Source organism: Cetorhinus maximus, chromosome 5 (assembly GCF_964194155.1).
Source record: "Cetorhinus maximus chromosome 5, sCetMax3.hap1.1, whole genome shotgun sequence".
Classification (NCBI taxonomy): domain Eukaryota; kingdom Metazoa; phylum Chordata; class Chondrichthyes; order Lamniformes; family Cetorhinidae; genus Cetorhinus; species Cetorhinus maximus.
The window spans coordinates 38,950,803-38,973,540 of NC_135883.1; the positions used below are offsets into that span (position 1 = coordinate 38,950,803).

The 22,738-nt window shown below is 45.3% G+C and overlaps 1 protein-coding gene across 8 annotated transcripts; it reads left to right on the forward strand.

Annotated features, from left to right (window-relative positions):
* Positions 1-146: 146 nt before the first annotated feature.
* Positions 147-22,048, forward strand: fbxo30a (F-box protein 30a). 8 transcript variants are annotated; one of them, XR_013576586.1, is made up of 6 exons: positions 215-236; positions 8,657-8,758; positions 10,579-12,718; positions 19,033-21,124; positions 21,156-21,217; positions 21,280-22,048. XR_013576586.1 is itself a non-coding variant. In XM_078541784.1 (5 exons), coding segments are annotated over exons 2-5 (2,328 nt in total). In that variant the 5' UTR covers positions 215-236; positions 8,657-8,756; the 3' UTR covers positions 19,068-22,048. The 8 variants fall into 8 exon arrangements, 5 of the variants coding, with proteins under 5 accessions (XP_078397908.1, XP_078397910.1, XP_078397907.1 ...); XR_013576584.1 differs by having other exon boundaries at positions 19,033-21,217; XR_013576585.1 differs by lacking the exon at positions 21,156-21,217 and having other exon boundaries at positions 21,218-22,048.
* Positions 22,049-22,738: the final 690 nt, after the last annotated feature.

Genomic DNA, 22,738 nt, shown 5'->3' on the forward strand with positions numbered 1-22,738 from the left:
GCCCCCCACCGCCTACAAACTGGCCCCGCCCCTTCACCAAGGCTCCTCCCCCATCCCCAGGCCCCACCCCCTCATCAGGCCCCTTCCCTTTCCCTGACCTCCTTCTCCTCCCCTGATCGCTGGCCCCTCCCCCATGGCTCCTCCCCCTCACGGCCCCTCCCCCTTATGGGGCGGGGTTTGAGCCTCAGGCTTGGCCTCAGTTGAGGGCGGATGCGGAGGTTCTGACCGTGGCCTTGGTGAGTGCGAGCAACCGCAGGTGGACCCGAGGCTTGGGCCTCGGCTGCTGGGGGGGGGGGGTACCGCCGGCATTGAGCGGGGCGGCGGTAGGTGGGTTAGCCGCCTCCCGGGGCCTCTGTTCCGGGGCTTCAGGCTGGCCTGGCAGCCTGCCCACTGGCCTGACGCTGCTCTTTACAGCGAGGCCAAACGGCCGGCGCCGAGCGCCTGACGCTAGGACTCTGGTCAATCCAGCTCCTTGCGAGAGGCCTAGGCCCTGGCCCGTGATCCACGAAACACTGGGGAAAAGGCCTTGAATCAGAGGATCAGCCCTACTTCGGGACCGGGAGGGGGGAAACCCCTTCTAGGGGCTGAGTATTAAATAGAGGGTGAGGGATATTGGATATTTTAATGGGTGGAGATGGTGTGAGGGGGGTTTAAATGGGGTGGAGATGGTGTGAGGGGGGTTTAAATGGGGTGGAGATGGTGTGAGGGGGGGTTTTGATGGGGTGGAGATGGTGTGAGGGGGGGTTTTGATGCGGTGGAGATGGTGTGAGGGGGGGTTTTGATGCGGTGGAGATGGTGTGAGGGGGGGGTGTTTAAATGGGGTGGAGATGGTGTGAGGGGGGGGTTTAAATGGGGTGGAGATGGTGTGAGGGGGGGTTTAGATGGGGTGGAGATGGTGTGAGGGGAGGTTTAGATGGGGTGGAGATGGTGTGAGGGGGGTTAGATGGGGTGGAGATGGTGTGAGGGGGGGTTTAAATGGGGTGGAGATGGTGTGAGGGGGGGTTTAAATGGGGTGGAGATGGTGTGAGGGGGGTTAGATGGGGTGGAGATGGTGTGAGGGGGGGTTAGATGGGGTGGAGATGGTGTGAGGGGGGGTTAGATGGGGTGGAGATGGTGTGAGGGGGGGTTAGATGGGGTGGAGATGGTGTGAGAGGGGGGTTAGATGGGGTGGAGATGGTGTGAGAGGGGGGTTAGATGGGGTGGAGATGGTGTGAGAGGGGGTTTTGATGGGGTGGAGATGGTGTGAGGGGGGGTTTAAATGGGGTGGAGATGGTGTGAGGGGGGTTAGATGGGGTGGAGGTGGTGTGAGAGGGGGTTTTGATGGGGTGGAGATGGTGTGAGGGGGGGGTTTAAATGGGGTGGAGATGGTGTGAGGGGGGGTTTAAATGGGGTGGAGATGGTGTGAGGGGGGGTTTAAATGGGGTGGAGATGGTGTGAGGGGGGGTTTAAATGGGGTGGAGATGGTGTGAGGGGGGGTTTTGATGGGGTGGAGATGGTGTGACGGGGGTTTAAATGGGGTGGAGATGGTGTGAGGGGGGGTTTTGATGGGGTGGAGATGGTGTGAGGGGGGGTTAGATGGGGTGGAGATGGTGTGAGGGGGGGTTAGATGGGGTGGAGATGGTGTGAGGGGGGTTAGATGGGGTGGAGATGGTGTGAGGGGGGTTAGATGGGGTGGAGATGGTGTGAGGGGGGTTTAAATGGGGTGGAGATGGTGTGAGAGGGGTTTGATGGTGTGAGGGGGGGGTTTAAATGGGGTGGAGATGGTGTGAGGGGGTGTTAAATGGGGTGGAGATGGTGTGAGGGGAGGTTTAAATGGGGTGGAGATGGTGTGAGGGGGGGTTTAAATGGGGTGGAGATGGTGTGAGGGGGGTTAGATGGTCTGAGGGGGGTTAGATGGGGTGCAGATGGTGTGAGGGGGGTTTAAATGGGGTGGAGATGGTGTGAGGGGGTGTTAAATGGGGTGGAGATGGTGTGAGGGGAGGTTTAAATGGGGTGGAGATGGTGTGAGGGGGGTTTAAATGGGGTGGAGATGGTGTGAGGGGGGTTTGATGGTGTGAGGGGGGGGGGTTAAATGGGGTGGAGATGGTGTGAGGGGGTGTTAAATGGGGTGGAGATGGTGTGAGGGGAGTTAGATGGGGTGGAGATGGTGTGAGGGGGGGTTAGATGGGGTGGAGATGGTGTGAGGGGGGTTTAAATGGGGTGGAGATGGTGTGAGGGGAGGTTTAAATGGGGTGGAGATGGTGTGAGGGGAGGTTTAAATGGGGTGGAGATGGTGTGAGGGGGGTTAGATGGTCTGAGGGGGGTTAGATGGGGTGCAGATGGTGTGAGGGGGGTTTAAATGGGGTGGAGATGGTGTGAGGGGGTGTTAAATGGGGTGGAGATGGTGTGAGGGGAGGTTTAAATGGGGTGGAGATGGTGTGAGGGGGGGTTTAAATGGGGTGGAGATGGTGTGAGGGGGGTTTGATGGTGTGAGGGGGGGGGGTTAAATGGGGTGGAGATGGTGTGAGGGGGTGTTAAATGGGGTGGAGATGGTGTGAGGGGAGTTAGATGGGGTGGAGATGGTGTGAGGGGGGGTTAGATGGGGTGGAGATGGTGTGAGGGGGTTTAAATGGGGTGGAGATGGTGTGAGGGGAGGTTTAAATGGGGTGGAGATGGTGTGAGGGGAGGTTTAAATGGGGTGGAGATGGTGTGAGGGGGGTTAGATGGGGTGGAGATGGTGTGAGGGGGGGTTTTGATGCGGTGGAGATGGTGTGAGGGGGGTTTAAATGGGGTGGAGATGGTGTGAGGGGGGTTTAAATAGGGTGGAGATGGTGTGAGGGGGGTTTAAATGGGGTGGAGATGGTGTGAGGGGGGTTTAAATGGGGTGGAGATGGCGTGAGGGGGGTTTAGATGGGGTGGAGATGGTGTGAGGGGGGTTTAGATGGGGTGAAGATGGTGTGAGGGGGGCTTAGATGGGGTGGAGATGGTGTGAGGGGGGGTTTAGATGGGGTGGAGATGGTGTGGGGTGGATTTAGATGGGGTGGAGATGGTGTGAGGGAGGTTAGATGGGGTTGGGATGGTGTGAGGGGGGTTTAGATGAGGTGGGGATGGTGTGAGGGGGGTTTAAATGGGGTGGAGATGGTGTGAGGGGGGTTTAAATGGGGTGGAGATGGTGTGAGGGGGGTTTAAATGGAGTGGAGATGGTGTGAGGCTGGGTTTAAATGGGGTGGAGATGGTGTGAGGGGGGTTAGATGGGGTGGAGATGGTGTGAGGGGGGTTAGATGGGGTGGAGATGGTGTGAGGGGGGTTAGATGGGGTGGAGATGGTGTGAGGGGGGTTTAAATGGGGTGGAGATGGTGTGAGAGGGGTTTGATGGTGTGAGGGGGGGGTTTAAATGGGGTGGAGATGGTGTGAGGGGGTGTTAAATGGGGTGGAGATGGTGTGAGGGGAGGTTTAAATGGAGTGGAGATGGTGTGAGGGGAGGTTTAAATGGGGTGGAGATGGTGTGAGGGGGGTTAGATGGGGTGGAGATGGTGTGAGGGGGGGTTTAAATGGGGTGGAGATGGTGTGAGGGGGGGTTAGATGGGGTGGAGATGGTGTGAGGGGGGGTTTAAATGGGGTGGAGATGGCGTGAGGGGGGTTTAGATGGGGTGGAGATGGTGTGAGGGGGGTTTAGATGGGGTGAAGATGGTGTGAGGGGGGCTTAGATGGGTTGGAGATGGTGTGAGGGGGGGTTTAGATGGGGTGGAGATGGTGTGTGGTGGGTTTAGATGGGGTGGAGATGGTGTGAGGGAGGTTAGATGGGGTTGGGATGGTGTGAGGGGGGTTTAGATGAGGTGGGGATGGTGTGAGGGGGGCTTAGATGGGGTGGGGATTGTGTGAGGGGGGGTTTAGTTAGGGTGGAGATGGTGTGAGGGGGGTTTTGATTGGGTGGAGATGGTGTGAGGGGGGGTTTTGATTGGGTGGAGATGGTGTGAAGGGGGTTTAGATGGGGTGGAGATGGTGTGAGGGGGGTTTAGATGGGGTGGAGATGGTGTGAGGGGGGTTTAGATGGGGTGGGAGGTTTTAGATGTGGGGATGGTGTGAGGGGGGTTTAGATGGGGTGGGGTTGGTGTGAGGGGGGTTTTTGATGGGGTGGGAATGGGGTGAGGGGGTGGTTTTGATGGAGTGGGGATGGGGTGAGGGGGGTTTTGATGGGGTTTGGATGGGTTGAGGGAGGGCTTTTGATGGGGTGCGGATTCGGTGAGGGGGGTTTTGATGGGGTGAGGCAGCGTTTTGATGGGGTGGGGATGGGGTGAAGGGGTTTTTGATGGGGTGAGGAGGGGTTTTGATGGGGTGGGGATGGGGAGAGGCGGGGTTTTGATGGGATGAGGGGCTTTTTGATGGGGTGGGGATGGGGTGAGAGTGGTTTTGATGGGTAGGTTTGAAATTACAGAGCATGTGAGATGTGTAATATATGTGTTGAGTTTAATGTAAGGTGTATTATATATTTGAACACTAATCTTTGAAATTCCTACCATCCTGGTGTTGACAATTATCACTGCTTCATTGTCACTCAGTCCGTATCCTGGAATCCTAGTGTGCAATCACGATAAGATCTGAAGAGATTCAGGGGGAAGGCCCATCACCATTTGCTTTAAGGCTGGACAATAAATATAGTCTTGCCAGTGTGAATGAATACGAAAAATGTAGAGGTTGAGTCTTGTCGGGGTCTGTAAGTATTACGTGGGAAGGGCAAGTTGCTGGGGGAGGTGATGAAGTGAGTTGTATAGGGAGTGTTACAAGTTTTGGGTTTGCCTTCGATATTCTGTCAGTGCAGTGGTGATTCCTGTAATTAGTCAGAATGCTTGGCATTCAGAAGTATGCTCCTAACTAGTCAACATCTAATTGCATGGTAGCATAACCCAGGGGGTGTAAGATGATCCCCTTTGTGATGTGACCTGGCTACAGTGAGTGAGAACTTCCTGATGTTCTGCTCTGATATCTCTGGGGCATTTACCAAAGTATTTGGGGAGATCGAGAGAATCCTCTTGGAAGTAACTAGCACTTGGCTTTTGCTTCTGCAATCTTTTTGAAAGTGAATTGAAACACTTGGTGAGATAAGGCCAGATGTGCAGTGTATAAGCTTCTTTATTTCCACAGCCAGCAAGAGAACATACAGACTGTACTCTAAGCAAATTCCGCTTAACTCAATCTCACTTCTTTTCTGGTAAGATAGGAAAAGATAATAAACCAAGTGACGTGGTCCTTTTTCTAGGTCGATTCATTCGTTATTGATATAATCTTTCTAGACAACTTCTAACTAGATTCCTTGAAATTAATGTTTAGCATCCAGCTCAGACCCTAGAACCCTGCATTATATATAATTCTTTATTCAAAACTCAACTATGCAAGGCCAGGAAATTTTACCTCCTTTGCTTTTAATTCTGACCCCTCCAAGAAGCAAATTGGTTGTGTCCCCGACACCTTTTCATGCTGGAGCCAGTTGACTACCCACTCCCAGGACTATGTTCCATGCAGACATCCCATGTGAATTGGATTGTTCCCACCACAATGGATGTGACTATTTGTTTGCCACAAGGGGATGAATTGCTTAATGCCCCTGGGTCATCCTGAAATGGACTGAGATTTGTGATATTTCCCACCTTAGTTCCTCCCATGGTCTGGTACACAAACTGTGGCCATTCTTTATAAACTTGTGCAAGTTCCCTTTGTTTTAAGACACAACCCTTAAACATAACTCAATCCCAAAATTTTATACAAAATAAAAACAGAATTACCTGGAAAAACTCAGCAAGTCTGGCAGCATCGGCGGAGAAGAAATCAGTCAACGTTTCGAGCCCTCATGGCCCTTCAGCAGAACTGAAGCATAGTTTCAACAAGGGAGAAATATAAATTGGTTTAAGGTGGGTGGGGGGGAAGAGACACATTGAGGGTGTGGTGTGAGCAGATAATCAAAAGATGTCAGAGACAAAAGGGTCAAAGAGGTGTTGAAGGTGGTGGTCTTTGTCTGAGAAAAGTGCTAATTAAGAATACAAGACAGGATATTCAAAGTACAGCTCTAGTGGGGGTGGGGTGGAAAGACTAAAGGTTTTAGTTTTAGATTTAAAAATAATGGAAATAGGTGGGGAAAGAAGAATCTATATAAATTATTGAAAAAAAAGGCGGGTGGGGGGGGGAAAAGAAACGGGGTGGGGATGGGGGGAGGGGGGTTTAAGATCTAAAGTTGTTGAATTCAATATTCAGCCCGGAAGGCTGTAAAGTGCCTAGTCGGAAGATGAGGTGCTGTTCCTCCAGTTTGCGTTGGGCTTCACTGGAACAATGCAGCAAGCCAAGGACAGACATGTGGGCAAGAGAACAGGGTGGAGTGTTAAAATGGCAAGCGACAGGGAGGTTTGGGTCTTTCTTGCGGACAGACCGCAGGTGTTCCGCAAAACGGTCGCCCAGTTTGCGTTTGGTCTCTCCAATGTAGAGGAGACCGCATTGGGAGCAACGAATGCAGTAGACTAAGTTAGGGGAAATGCAAGTGAAATGCTGCTTCACTTGAAAGGAGTGTTTGGGCCCTTGGACGGTGAGGAGAGAGGAAGTGAAGGGGCAGGTGTTGCATCTTCTGCGTGGGCATGGGGAGGTGCCATAAGTGGGGGTTGAGGAGTAGGGGGTGATGGAGGAGTGGACCAGGGTGTCCCGGAGGGAACGATCCCTACAGAATGCCGTCAAGGGGGGTGAAGGGAAGATGTGTTTGGTAGTGGCATCATGCTGGAGTTGGCGGAAATGGCGGAGGATGATCCTTTGAATGCGGAGGCCGGTGGGGTGATAAGTGAGGACAAGGGGGACCCTATCATGTTTCTGGGAAGGAGGAGAAGGCGTGAGGGAGGATGCGCGGGATATGGGCCGGACACGGTTGAGGGCCCTGTCAACGACCGTGGATGGAAAACCTCGGTTAAGGAAGAAGGAGGACATGTCAGAGGAGCTGTTTTTGAAGGTAGCGTCATCAGAACAGATGCGACGGAGGCGAAGGAACTGAGAGAATGGGATGGAGTCTTTACAGGAAGCGGGGTGTGAGGATTTGAATTTTATTTTGTGATGGCTTTTATGATGGCTTTAGTAGGAAATACAAACATAGGAATTAGGAGCAGGAGTAGGCCACTCAGCTCCTTGGGCCTGCTCTGCCATTCAGTAAGATCAGGGCTGATCTGATTATAACCTCCCACCTACCCCTGATAACCTTTCACCTCCTTGTTTATCAAGAATCTACCTCTGCCTTAAAAATATTCAAAGACTCTGCTTCCATTGCCTTTTGAGGAAGGAAGTTCCAAAGACTTGAACTTCTGAGAGAAAGATTTTCTCCTCATCTCTGTCTTAAATGGGCGACCCCTTATTTTTAAACAGTGACCCCTAGTTCTAGATTCTTCCACAGTGGGAGGCAGTGACATAGTGGTGTTGTCACCAAACTATTCCAGAGACCCATGCTCTGGGGACCCGGCAGATTGTGAAATTTGAATTCAATAAAAAAATTTGGAACTAAAAGTCTAATGATGAAATCATTATGAAATCATTGTCGATTGTTGTAAAAACCCATCTAGTTCACTAGTGTCTTTACCTGGTCTGGCCTACATGTGACTCCAGACCCACAGCAATGTGGTTGACTCTTATTGCCCATCCCTTGTTCAGAGGGCATTTAAATGCTGGCCTAGCCAGCGATTCCAAGATCCCATGAATGAATTAAAAAAAGAGGAAACATCCTCTCTACATCCACCCTGTCATGACCCCTCAGGACCTTAAAGTTTTCAATCAAGTCGCCTCTTACTCTTCTAAACTCCAGTGGATACAAACCTAGCCTGTCCGACCTGTGACAACCCGCCCATTCCTGGTATTAGCCTGGTAAACCTTCTCTGAACTGCTAATGCATTTACATCTTTAAGTAAGGAGACCAATAATGTACATAGTACTCCAGATGTGGCCTCAGCAACGTCTTGTAATCTCCCTACCCTACTTTTATATTCAATTTGCCTCGCAATAAACGATAACATTCTATTAGCTTTCCTAATTACTTGTTGTACCTGTATACTAACCTTTTGTGATTTGTGCACTTGAACACTCAGATCCCTCTGAATGTTAGAGCTCTGCAATCTCTCACCCTTTAGATTATATGCTTTTTTATTCTTTCTGCCAAAATGGACAATTTCAGATTTGCCCATGTTATACTCCATTTGCCAGATCTTTGCCCATCCACTTAACCTATGTATACCCCTTTGTAGCCTCCTTACGTCCTTTTCACAACTTACTTTCCTACCTATCTTTGTGTCATCAGCAAATTTAGCAACCATACCGTTGGTCCCTTCATCCAAGTCATTTATATGAATTGTGAAAAGTTAAGGCCTCTGATCCCTGTGGCACACCACTCATTACATCCTGCCAACCAGAAAAAGACACATTTATGCATACTCTGTTTCCTGTTAGTTAGCCAATCTTCTATCTATGCCAATGTTACCCTCTACACCATGAGCTTTTATTTTCTGCACCATGAGCTTTTATTTTCCGCAATAACCTTTGATGTGGCACCTTATCTTCTGGAAATCTAAGTACAGTAAATCCACTGGTTCCCCTTTATCCACAGCACATTTGACTCCTTCAAAGAAATCCAATAAATTGGTTAAACATGATTTCCCTTTTATAGAGCTATGTTGAGTCTGCCTGATTGCCTTGAATTTTTCCAAGTGCCCTGCCATAACATCTTCAGTTATAGCTTCTACCATTTTCCCTATGACAGATGTTAAATGTGAGTATTATCTAGTGGGTGAATTTTGCTTAACAGTTGAACATAATTTGGAGACTCTGAATGCTATTTAGTTTGAATACTGTACCACTGAGCATTATATGTGAGTGTTTTATGAATCATAAAAGCATTTTCTGAGGGGTTAAATTAGGAAAGAGTTTTAATGGCTGTGATTCTTGTAAAGAAGGGTGCTTTTTCTCTGGGAATATTGCACACTGGGTGTCATTATCGGGTGGGGACTGTTGTATAGGGCCATTATCTGGGTAGGAGTAATAGGAGTAAATGTATGTGTCTTGAGTATTATGAGGATGTGACTATTATAGAGTGTCGAGCATTGTATGGAAGATATATGGGAGCGATTATGTGCTTGTGAATATCATACGGGAATATGATGTATGTATAATTTTTGTGAGTCTTATTTGAAGGTGAGCATTACACGAATGGATGCATTTTTAAAAATTAATTCACGGTATATGGGCATTTGGCAGATGGAGTATAATGTGGAATATGTGAGATTATCTACTTTGGTGGGAAGAATAGAAAAACATATTATTTAAATAGAGAGAGACTGCAGAATGCTGTGGTACAGAGAGATCTGAATGTCTTTGTACATGAATCACAAAAAGTTAGCTTGCAGCAAGTAATTAGGAAGGCAAATGGAATCTTGGCCTTTATTGCAAGGGGGATAGAGTATAAAAGTAGGGAAGTCTTGCCACAAGTGTACAAGGCTTTAGTGAGACTGGGCCTAGAGTATTGTGTACAGTTTTGGTTTCCTTATTTAAGGAGGGATATACTTGCATTGGAGGCAGTTTGGAGAAGGCCCACTAGGCTGATTCCTGGAATAAAGGGGTTGTCTTATGAAGAGAGATTGGGCCGGTACTCATTGGAGTTTAGACGAATTACGTGATCTTATTGACACATGCAAGATTCTGAGGAGCCTTGACAGGGTAAATGCTAAAAGGATATTTCCCCTTGGACTAAGGGCACAGTTTCAGATTAAGGGTTCTCCCAATTAAGACGGAGATGAGGAGGAATTTCCTTCCAAGCTGTTGAAGCTTGGAGTGGGTAGGGTGAGTGGGGTGGCGGAGAGTGTCAATTGAACATTTCAAAACTGGGATTAATAGATTTTTGTTCAGCAAAGGTTTACGGAGTCAAGGTGGTTGGATGGCGTTAAGATACAGATCACCCATGATCTAACTAGATGGTGAAAAGGGCTTAAATAGAGGTTGCCAATCCTTCAGGATTACCTTGGAGTCTGCAGGAATTAAAATGTGAATCTGGAGGACACTGCTGTAAGCAAAAGCCCAGGGGAAAAAATCCGTGGGACGTTAAAACATTGTGTGCTTTTGTTTCATTTCCCTTGAACGCTTTTGGTTATTAGTTATTTAGGTATTAGATACAGGAAAAAAGAGCTGTTTGAATCATCCAATTTGGCAAGAGTATATTTTCTTTCCAGTTAGCTGGGAGCGTGAGGTGCTGAGAGTCTGGACATATCGGACAACAAGTATCGTAGTGGGCGGAGGCAGGAGGCCACATGATGATGCCTGACCAGCATTGGTGATGCATGGCTCAAAGGGCTGAATAGTCTCCTGTTCCTGTGTAACAGGCCAAAGGGGCTGAATGGGATTTCCCTATTCCTGTGTAACAGTCATATATAGCTAATTGGCCACCCCCTGTTCCTATGTAACAATCTCAAGAGCCTGAACAGCCTCCTCCTGTTCCTGTGTAACAGGCTCAAGGGGCTGGTTCTATGTTTCTGCTGAAATAGTTTTAATAATGCTAATGTTGATGTGTAATGTTATTAATTGAACTTCTCCGCACAGGACTGGAGAGGCCATAATGGAGCAACATCTGCACTGCTTAAACTGTGTGAGCCGACGTTGTATGGTCAGGCCAGAGACAAACGTGTCGTGTGACCTGATTGGCTGTCCTTTGGTGTGTGGAGCTGTTTTTCACTCATGCAAAGCGAGTGAACATCGTCTGCTGTGCCCCCTCGAGAGAGTGCCATGCCTCAACAGCGAGTTTGGGTGCCCGTTCATCATTGCGCGGAACAAGATCGGTGAGCACCTGGAAATTTGCCCTGCCAGTGTGGTTTGCTGCACGATGGAATGGAATCGCTGGCCTGTGAGCTATGCTGACCGCAAATCCTACGAAAGTTTAAGCAAAGATGGCGATGGGGTGGAGCAGTTGGACTTGGCTTTAGCTCTTCAGGATCAGCGGATGTTGCTTGAATCACTGAAAGTTGTAACCACTGCTTCGAATTCGGCTCCCAAGCAGTTTAGAAATGCAGAGCAAATCCCCAGAACTTCGGAAGCATTGGATGAGCCCCCTTCCAGCGGTTTACTGTCTGCAAATGAAGAAGCCTACACTGAACTATACCGAGCAACGGTTGAAACAACCAGAACTTTAGTGGTGGCCCTTGATCTCTTGAATAACGCTGCAAAAGATGGGGAGCTGGTGAATCGGAGGCTGCCTGAGGAGCAACCTGAAAGGAATGGTGGGGTCCAGGTTGTGGAGGAAGATCTCTCCAAAGCACCGTACTTTGCAGAGGTCAGCAATGATCCTTGCAAAAGCACAACAGAGGGAGGAGCTGTCGGTGGTGCAGATTGCGACTCTGTTACATATGATCCGCCCTGGAGGGATTGGAACTTGTGTGTGGAGGAAAATGGGTTTCATGCATTGTCAGGTATGGTGACTGAAGCAAGTGATGGCACTGATGGATGCATTCAGCTAAAGACAAGTGCCTTATGTAATGGTTTTCACAAAGCAGATGTGAACACTAACACCTTAGATCAGGAAGGAATGGATTCATATGATTGTGATCAGCAAGCAGAAGAGACAATGAATGGCTCTTGCCATGAAAATGACATGGATTGCGATGGGAGTTCATCGGAGCCTGATCACTTCTTACCTGTGTTTGCACAGCTACTCACTGTGGAAAGTTTGTTACATCCAGACCGTTTTCAGGAGGGCTCCTTGGCTCCTGATCCTTGTGGAGTGAGAAAGTTAGTCAACAGACCTGCTGAACGGCAAGCACTGAAGAACATTGCCACTTTCAAATTGTTAGAAGGTCACAATGGACGTAGGCCATATCTTGGGGACTTGAATTGGTACAGGAAAAAAATGGAAAGCAAAGCAGTTGATACGTCAGACCTGGAAGTGGATGACGACCCTCTGGAATTACAGGGAATTGATTTGATCACAGCTGCTTTATTGTTCTGTTTAGGAGACTCTCCCAGTGGTAGAGGAATCTCGGACAGCCGCAGTGTCGATGGAAGCCGTGTTGATTTGGGTACGCAGACTTTCTCATTCCCGGCAGCCATATTAGCTACCAATAGCACGGTCGGCGAGATTGCCTCTGCATCTGCCTGTGACCACGCAAACCCTCAGCTGTCGAACCCGAGCCCTTTCCACACACTTGGGCTGGACCTGGTCCTGGAGTGTGTGACCCGATATCAAACGAAGCAACGCTCTATGTTCACTTTTGTATGTGGCCAGTTTTTTAGGAGAGATGAATTTCCTTCTCACTTTAAGAATGTGCATGGGGACATTCATGCTGGCCTCAATGGCTGGTTGGAACATCGATGCCCTTTGGCCTATTATGGCTGTACCTATTCCCAGAGACGTTTCTGCCCTTCTACCCAGGGTTCAAAGGTCATTCACGATCGCCACCTGAAGTCCTTTGGAATCCAGCCGTGTGTCCCGTCAGTGTTGCTGGGAACCCGTGAGAGTCGGATGCCTGGCATAGGAGTGGCCGTTGATCAACTAAGCAAGCTGCCCTTTGAGATTTTACAGCACATTGCTGGATTTCTAGATGGGTTCAGCTTGTCTCAGCTCTCAGAAGTGTCGCACTTAATGAGGGACGTATGCAGCAGTCTGCTGCAGGTTCGGGGAATGGTTATCCTACTTTGGGAAAAAAGGCAGGATCTTCATGGAAAGACCTCTTGGAAAACAAAAGGCAAGGTTTGTGATTTGTTTAATTAAATTTGATTTGCTGTCTGTATAAGAATTAAGAAACAATATTGTTATGATCTCTGTAGAGGTAGTTAGCATTTAAAGAGAAATTTGAACACTTGGTGGTTAACTGAAAGAAACTATGCCACAAGATTTCACATTTTTTAAACAAATGAGTTTTTCTATATAAGAATCAAGTAAAGCAAACGCTACTAAATAAACGCCGTCTTAGGTAATTTTTAAAATTCGTTCATGGGATGTGGGCCTCGCTGGCTAGGCCAGCATTTATTGCCCATCCCTAATTGCCCCTTGAGAAGGTGGTGGTGAGCTGCCTTCTTGAACTGCTGCAGTCCATGTGGAGTGGGCACACCCACAGTGCTGTTAGGAAGGGAGTTCCAGGATTTTGACCCAGTGGCAGTGAAGGAACGACGATATATTTCCAAGTCAGAATGGTGTGTGGCTTGGAAGGGAACTTCCAGGTGGTGGTATTCCCATGTGTCTGCTGTCTTTGTCCTTCTAGATGGTAGAGGTGGCGGGTTTGGAAGGTGCTGTTGGACATTTTCAAAACAGCTTTACAAAGAAAGCAGGAACACAGACAGGCATTCGGCAGCAACATCAACTTAACGTATCTATGAACAGTGAAAATGGAATGCCAATCAGTCAGTCATGCAGTAAGTCCACACACGAAGCAGATCCTTTCTGCAATATGCTTATTTTTAGAAAAATAGAACTTATAAAAACTTCCCAAGGCACCCTCCCATGCAAGTGCAGGAGATGCAGCACCTGCACTTTCACCTCGTTCCTTCCCACTGTCCATGGCCCCAACCAGTCTGTAAGGTGTTTAGGGTAATGGCTATTTATGTGTAGAAGCATGTGTGTTAGTTATTTTGAAAAACCTTTGTGGCTAGCTTTATGCCTGTGCATAAAGTATTCTTGTGCTAATTTAAATGCTGTGGTGTCTGGGAAGTTAATGTTTCCCTTGTGTGTTGTGACTTTAAGTCTAATGGAGGGGTAATGATTATTGAGGATATTAATGAATTCTTCTAATTCTGCTTGTGTGCAAGTCCAAATACCCCATGTATCATCCAAATATTTGTGGTAAAACATAGGGAGCCTGGGACACTTTTTAAATACACTGTCTTCCCATTCTGCTGTGTATATGTTTGCATAGGCTAGGGCAGATTTCTTACCCATGGCTGTGCTTTTGATTAGAAGGTAAAATTCATTATTAAATTCAACGTCTTTTTTTTTTGTTAAACCTAAGTGTAGTAACCAGGTTATGGCTTAATCTGGTCTGTCAGGCTGGGGACATTTATTCAAGATATTTCTAATAGCCAGCATACCTCTGTCTGTTTCTATAATTGTGTAAGACTTTTAATGTCTTTTGTAAAAAGTATGGCATTGGGGGTGGGGGGGGTAGGGAGAGGAGGAGGTGAGGTTAGTGAGTTAACCACCTCTATAAAGTGGTATGTGTCTTTAATTTAACTAGGGTGCTTCTGTGCTAAGCGGGTTCCAATCTACGTCTCACTAAAGCACAGATGAGGTGCATTAGCTTGGAAAAATATCACTGAAATGTGAAGTATATGTGACATAAACCATTCGTTATTTGATGGTCATCTTTTTGGTGCAGAATTAATTTGTGTGTATTCCCTTTGTTGCACAGTTGGATCTTTGGAAGCCAGTATCCTGATGTGTTTGTCAGCACTCACTTTAAACAGGAATGTTGAGGGGAAGGAAACTTGAAATTGGCAGAACAAAACCAAAGAATGCTGGAGAGTGCTAATTGCTCGCAATTAATTTTTAAAAGGGGCTGTGGATGTGAGGCTCATTCCCAACAAGTCTTTTTTTATTTATTCAATCATGGGATATGGGTGTCACTGGCTGGGCCAGCATTTATTGCCCATCCCTAATTGTCCTTGAGAAGGTGATGGTAAGCTGCCTTCTTGAACCTCTGCAGTCCTTGTGCCAAGTAGAATTTTAATTTTGGAAATGGAGTATGGGAGTTTTATTTATAATAAATTAAAAACATTTCTAGATTCCAAGTTAGAAGATCTTCGGTATTTGTGCTATCTTATCTAAAGAAGGAAACCCTAAAAATAAAATCAACACAAATACAGAATGTAATGCTTCTACGTGACTGCATCACTGAAAGGAGTTAATGAAAATGAAAAAGGAGCCCCTGAAAACCAAAAAGCAGCCCTTGAGAAAATCTCAAGAAGATACCTCAAAATAAATAAATTTTCACCTCTTCTTCCCAAAATTATTTATGGAATCAGCTTCCACCACTTTTTCAGGTAGAGCGTTCTGAATCCTGACAATGCTGAATGGAAAAGATTTCCTTCCCCTTTCCTTTCCTCCATATCTTTTACTAATGATTTTAAATCGATAACCTCTCGTTATTGACCTACTCATCAGAGAGGATCATTTTTCTTTCTCTACTCTATCAAAACCTCTCCTCATCTCAAAAACCTCCATTAGATCACATCTTAACCTGCTCTGTTCCAAGAAGAATAGCCCTAACTTTTCCAACCTCTCTTTATAACTGAAGTCCCTCATCCCTGGTGACATCCTGGTAAACCTCCCCTGTATCCATCCTGTGGCCTTTACGTCTTTCCTAAAGTGTTGCACCGAATTGCCCACAATATGGCTGCTGAGGCCTAATTAGTGATTTATTAAATTTTAGTGTGACCCTTGCTTTTATAATCCATTCCTCAGTTTTTAACCCAAGAAAACTGTATGTATTAACCACTCTATCAGCTTTCCTTGTGACCTTTAATGGTTTATGCATATGGGCAACAAGGTCTGTCTGCTCACCTATGCTTTTTAAAATTGTGTCCTTTATAGTATACTGTCTCTCCATGTTAGTAGTCCCTCCAAAGTACACACTTGTCTGTGCTGAACTCCATCCGCTATACTTTTACTCATTTAATCATCCTGCCTGTCAGTTTGAAGTCTACAACTGTCCTCATCACTATTACATACCAAGTTTCGTATTATCTACAAACTTTGTCATGGTCCCTACATCTGAGTCTAGGTTTTTTTCATAAAAATTGAAAAAAGAGTAATTGACCCAGAACTGATCCTTGGGGAGCATCGCTGAACCACCTCCCAGTGTGAAAAACACCCATCCAGCAGCACCCTGTGCTTCATGTCACTGAGCCAGTTTTGTGTGCATACCACCATTTTCCCCTTAATTCCATGTGCTTCCTTCCTCTTAATAAGCCTCCTGTTTGGCACTTTGTTGAATGCCTTCCAATATCTACTGTACAACCTCCTCTGTTCCCTCATCAAAGAATTCAATCAAATTTGTCAGACATGATTTGCCTTTGACAAATCCTTGCTGACGCTCCTTGATTAACCCATGTTTTATCCCTGAAGTGGTTTCCAGTAGCTTCCTCACCATCAGTGTTCTGCTGATTCTCTTGTAGTTTCCTGGTTTATTCCCCCCCTCTTTAACAGTGGTGTAATACTGTCTGCTCTCTAATCCTGTTGCACTTCCCCTGTATCCAATGAGGATTGAAGGATTGTGACGAATGCCTCTGCTATTTTAATCTTTGCTTCTTTGAGCAGCCTCGGATGCATTCCACCCAGACCAGGTTACTGACACATTTTCAGTATTGCTAATCTTTTTAGTACATCTGTAACTATCTTCTCTGTAACTTCTCTCTCTTAGTGTAAACTTCACATCTGCATCCTTTGTGAAGATAGATAACCATGTTCTCTGCAGATTCATTTTTGCAGATTTCTCTTTGGGTTCTTAATGGCCCAACTTTTCCTGAGCTAACTGCTTACAATTTATGTTTATAAAATGTCTTAGGCTTCAATTTAATGTTGCCTACTAAACTTTTTTCAGAACCTCTGCTTGCCTCCTACATGATCTTTTTCAGTTCTCTTCTGTACTTTCCATAATCTCCCTGTTTATTAACTGAATCCTGCTCCTGACATTTCTCATTAGCTTCATTTTTCTGTTTTATTTTAACTTCTATTTCCTTTGCCAATCATGGCACATTCGTTTCGGATGCTGTACCTTTTTCCTTCAAAAGAATTTGTTTAGTTTGAACCTGAACTGTCTCTTCCCTGATGCCCTCCATTGCTCTCTCACCGCTTTACCCTCCAGTTGCCTTTACCAATCTACGTGTGTTAGGTCCCTCCTGAAATCACTGAAATTAGCTCTTCCCCAGGTGAGCATTTTTACCGTTGATATTTCCTGGTTTCCTTCTATAATTACTTTGAACCAAGTTTTGTTGAGGTTGCTACTAGCTGGGTGATGATCACCTGTAACACATTCCATTTGCTCTACTTCATTTCCTAGAACCGGATCCAAAACTGCTTCCTCCTTGATTGAACTGGAGATAGATTGATCGGGAAAGTTCCCCTGTGCACTTTAAAAATTCCCCTCATTCCCTACCCTTAGCACTATGCATTTCCCGGCCTATATTAGGATAATTAAAATCTCTGAATGCTACCATATTTTTGTTGCACACCTTAAAAATTTGCTAACAAATTTGCTTTGCCACAAATGCCTTTATTCTCCCTCATTATTTTGAAGAACTTACTGGATTTGCACATTAATTGCCCATTCTCATCACAAAGTCAGGACTAATGATTACCAGCCTGAGGTTGTTATGTTCACCCTGTTAATAATGTGATAATTGTTAGCGACTGCCAATCAACCTCTCTGGATCAGAAAGAGAACAATTTAAGATGGAGTCTTATTCCTGCATGCACTAAAATGTGGGACATTTTAAATTCAAAATTTTAAATGTTTTAATCTTACTTTTCTGTATCCTTTCTCTCGCTTTCTCTCTCACAGTCAATCTTTCTTTCCCCTCGATTCCTCTTTCCGTACCTGATTTGACTCTAGTTCATTCAGTTTCCTTCTCTGATGTCCCCCTGTTTCTTTCTCAATCCTTAAATCTGATTAAGGAGAGACACTGTTGGTCCCAATAAATTCCCAGATGCCCCATGACCCTCATGCTGTTATCAGTTCATACTGCCAGCAAGTTACAAAGAAAAGAAATTTTTGATCTGAAGAGTGATGGATAAGGCCTAACTACTGGGGCATACTGCCAGATGGCCTAATCTGGCAAGATCCCGCTTAATATACTTAAACATGTAGGTCTCCTTTTTTGTCCATACCTTAATTACAGCATCTTTCCTTTCAGTGCCTATACAATTCACTGATCTTATATTTCCAAACTTAACAATCTGCCCATGCTAACCATCACAGAATCCTTTTACAACCAGCAAAAATAGCCCACTTCCCTTTAAGGGAGAGCAGCAACCCTTTAAGAGCTGCTGCCTTGCCTGATGCTTTATTTCCCAACCAGTCTAGGAACTGGCCTGGTGCTCTGAGCACATATTCCAGGGAGCAAAGGACATTGAAAGGGGCATGCCTTATAAATTTGGCATTGTCTGTATTCCCTAGTGCTGACATTGATTGGCCTCTGCCCATCTCACTGTCAGACTGGCCGCCCCACACCCACCTAACTTGCTGCTGGGGAGTAACAAGTGAGAAGTACAGCAACTTCACACCCTTACATGTGTGTTAATGCCGAGTCTACTGACAAGTTACAATGTGGCCTGTAGAGGAACAGATTAACTCAGTCAGCAGTTTCTGGATTTTCACTCTTTATTGCACCTGTGCAGACTCGATGTTCTTGTCCAATATACTTCATAATGATTGGTGAGCACTAATATCCTCACCGTTATTCTTTATGCCAAATCTAGGCCAACATGGCTTTCTCTTATCATTCACTTTCCTCTTTGTAGGGATATTATGGCATCACAGCTTTACAAGAATTTTTTTTTGCCATATTTTTCGCAGTGACCCTCTCTCTGCTCCCCATTTCCTTTGCGTATTTAATGAAACATGTTTCTAATGTAATGGAGCTGGAGCCTAATAGACCATAAGCTGGTGGACTGCTCTCATCGTCTAATAGATCATAGGCTGATGGACTGCTCTCATAGTCTAATAGATCATAGGCTGATGGACTGCTCTCATAGTCTAATAGATCATAGGCTGATTGACTACACTTGCAGGCTAATAGCCCATTCTCAGTCCAATGGATTGTATATTTCACTTTGGATTCTTAAGTTAACGACAAACTTGATGCTGTGGCAATGAAGGTGACAATTGATAAAAAAGGTATCAGAGCTACTGTACAAAAGACTACAATGACAAATTGGAAGGAATGCCCTGCATTCCCTGTTGCTGTATTGAGTGCCTCCTTGGCTTGCTCAAAGGCTGTTTTCCCCCTCATACTCCAATGCCTGTTAATTGTACAGCACTTTGTGACTCATGTGACATTACTCTCTTGCAGGCCTGGCGATTCAGCACTGCCTTCGGCACGGTTAAAGAGTGGAAGTTTGCAGAAATTGCCAGCATGGCTGACCACCTGAAGGACTGTCGGTACAACACAGTGGAGAGGACCGGGGAGGCTGTCCCATTGCCCTGCATGTGCGTGACACGGGAGCTTACTAAAGGAGGTCGCCCTTTGCGTTCTGTCCTAAAACCAGTTCTCTAATCTCCCTGGACGCTGACAACGTACTGCAAAACATTCTAATCTTAAATGTGGTCTGTCACTTTGTATATGATATATTTTGCTTTGATGTGAGATTTATTTTTGTAGTACAGTACCTGTGCTGGCGTGCTCAAGGTAATGAAAAACACCTTGATGAAAGGAACATTGAACTGATGGACGTTTTTGTGGGTGAAACCTTCCCCTTATTGGAGTCTTCCATTTGTACATATGGTTTTCTTGCATGGATCTGGCCTTTTTAACAAAAACAGTCTTGCTTTTTCTTTCTTCCTAACTCCTTTCCACCCCCCGACACCCAGAACAATCATATAGTGAATGTCGTACGTGCGAAGGAGATGTTGATTGTCATGACTAAATCCTGACCAAAACACGGCAAATTCCTGTCATCGTTTGGTAAATCAGAAAGATGCTCAACCTGTGTGGAATAATTAACAGCTTGATGCTTCTTGTCTTTTCGAATCACAACTCAAGCACACTCTGAGGCTAGAAGGATTGTCCTTCTAAGTTATGTCAGTAAGCTAGCTGCTGCAAAGCAATACTATACCTCACGCTCATCAAAAGCAAAAATGCCGCAGTGCAGTGAATTTACACTATACAACTTTGCCACTTTTAGCACTTTAGTTTTACAGCCTCGTTTTATTAACTAGATCACCAAGTGGCTAATGCTTTGATATTCATCATTGTTCACCATTGTTTCTCACCCTCTGCTCTTTCCTAACTCTCTGCCTTTGTGAGTGTTACCTGTGATGCTCAATGGTCAGTGGGGAAATGAGCAACTTGCTTTGAAACTAAACTAAGAGGGCCATTTCCGGTCTGCCAAATGAAAGGCTGTGCTTTGTGAATCCACCTACATTACTGAACCTAAATTTATCCCAGATGCAAGGAGTAGGTATCAGTTTGGAGGTCTAGCACTCGACTACCAAAGCAACATGGTTTTACTTTTTAATACAGCTCGTACCTCCAACGTTAGAATGTTTTATTAAAGAATTGATCATGTGCATTTTTGTTTACACATATACCGCCAAAAATAGATTTGAATGTCTTTCCCTTCAGCCTTGGCATATGAAACTCTGATCCTGTAATGTGTTGATGTGATCTCACGATCGAAGGTAACACCTTTTCACCGCACTTTAATGATTTTAAAACACTGATGGAATGATATGAGGGGTGCGGGATTGTTGTTGAAAGCCAGTTCATCAGATTTAAAGGCTTTGTACATCTAGAGTATTCGTGGATTCCATTTGTGCTGTAAACAAGACACTGCTGCTAAATGTAGAAACCAGAGTCTGTGTCCCCAGTTAACTTGTCACTGTTTTAAAGCTTGTAACAAAACAAAAAATGTGTGTAGCTCAGTGCTAACACCTGTTTACAGGCCTGTATGAAATTTGTGCTTCAAGTTCACACACCTTAAGGCAAACGCATGGGAAAAGTTTGAGCTGGTCTTTAGGAACGCTATTTAATTTATTTTATTTTATATTTTGAATCATGTGTAGGGTGAGGAGAAACGGGAAACTATTGAATATCAGCTTCTGTTGCCTGAACACCTTTACCATTTTCTTTTGAGGAGCCTTTAGAAGTGTTGGTAAACCACACCAATACTAAATTGGCTGTTAGTATGAGATCCAACAGTATAAATCTGAAGCGTATTGTCGCAGCAGGTGCTAAGTCAGATGTTTCGCTGCAGAGTAGACCCAATGAAAATTGTTGTTTAAAATGGTGCTGCTCTGTTGGTGAAGTCATGCAGTGCTGCAGTTAAAAGGTTTGAAGCCCTTTTATCTGAGCCATGGCAAGATGTGATGGAGAAATGTTTTTGGAACCTCATAGAGGCCAGGGTCAGTCTGGCTGTTCTGGGTTCTGGGCATCTGACCGGCAGGTGCCCTTGGCTGTGGGCATCTGACCGGCAGGTGCCCTTGGCTGTGGGCGTCTAACCGGCAGGTGCCCTTGGCTGTGGGCGTCTAACCGGCAGGTGCCCTTGGCTGTGGGCGTCTAACCGGCAGGTGCCCTTGGCTGTGGGCGTCTAATCGGCAGGTGCCCTTGGCTGTGGGCGCCTGACCTGCCAGACAAAGAATACAAAAAGAAAATCTAAACATGCAAAAAAAATTGTTTAAAAAGCAATGGAAAGGAGCGCAACATTTGAAGTTGTGCATGAGCGTGTTTGTTTTAATTTGTTTGTGTATAGATATCTACAAGTTAATGAAGTGTTGCATTCATTACTACTTTAACCGCTCCATTCAGTGTAAATGCGTTTTGTTTCTGAAATTTGAAGCATACACTACACATTTCTGTTGAACATCATTTGATTTCTGACCCTTTTCTAGAGTTGCTTCATTTACCAGTAGTTATGTCATTTTGGCTCCATTACTTTTTATTCATCCTCCAGGAAATATTTGATTCATTATAACACAGTATTCATATCTGTTGCCATTCAGTTAAACATTACACTGGTCTGCTCATATCTAATGCATTCACATTAGTTGTACCTTTTTAATCTCACACTTGTCTGAAACATCTGTGTATTTTTTGCTTTCAAGCATATGAGAATAAAAGGCGATGAAGGGTCACGTTAAATTCTCTGAAACCAAGATGAAGATTGAAAGAAGTCTCTAAACTAATGTACAAAGTAGACTTCTCCTTTCTACATTGAGGTTTAGTTAGGCAGGAGTTTGCGTTGAGAGGACCTCTCCCCAGTCTGTTGGTCTTTCAATGATGCACGATATTGAGCTTTTGTACTAAATGTTTGATTTCATTTTAAACTGCAGGAATTCTAATAAATTGTCATTTTTATTAACTACTGAAAGACTGTGTTTGCAATTTTGTGCCACAGAACAATTGCATGAGCATTGAATGTTTTCAGGTTTTTGGGTATGTTGATAAATTGAACCTTTCTTTGGAGGGGTGGGGGGAAACATAAATTTGCTCATCTACCCGTAACATTTGCCTTTCTCCAATTGAATGCTTTAGGAACATGGGAATTACTGGATGAAAAAGTACCAAGGTCCATCTACATCATAGCCACTTGATACAATCATAATGGACTAATGACTAATCACAACAATCAATTTCTATAAATTTGTCTACAACAGACCCAGACCTAAGGTGAGGAAAAGCTCCATTGCTGGCAAGTTTTGGGAACCAAAGGTGCAGAGTCAAGTGTATGCTGCACTCAACATATTTCATGCCTTGATACACTATATTGCAAAATAGCACCTTCTGAAAGGAATCATCAAATTTGTATAGGAATGAATCAATGCTAACTACTCCCAACCATCTCCCTAGGGAGTCTGATCTGTAGATTGACCACTTGCTCACTGAAATATTGTTTCTGTGATTAGTTTGAATTTACTCCCTTCAAGTGCATGCCATGTCCCCTGGTTCTGTTATTCTGAAAAAAGTGGAAATAGCTTGTCATGATTAACATCCAGCCCCTTTAGAATCCTAAACAGTAATCATTATATCTTTCAAATCTTCTGTTTTCCAGTAAGAGCAT

What these genes read in the sequence shown, in the direction of transcription:
- fbxo30a (XM_078541781.1), top strand. An exon ending in CTTGGAAAACAAAAGGCAAG is followed by an intron (nt 12,719 to 19,032) that starts GTTTGTGATTTG and finishes ACTCTCTTGCAG; the next exon opens with GCCTGGCGATTCAGCACTGC.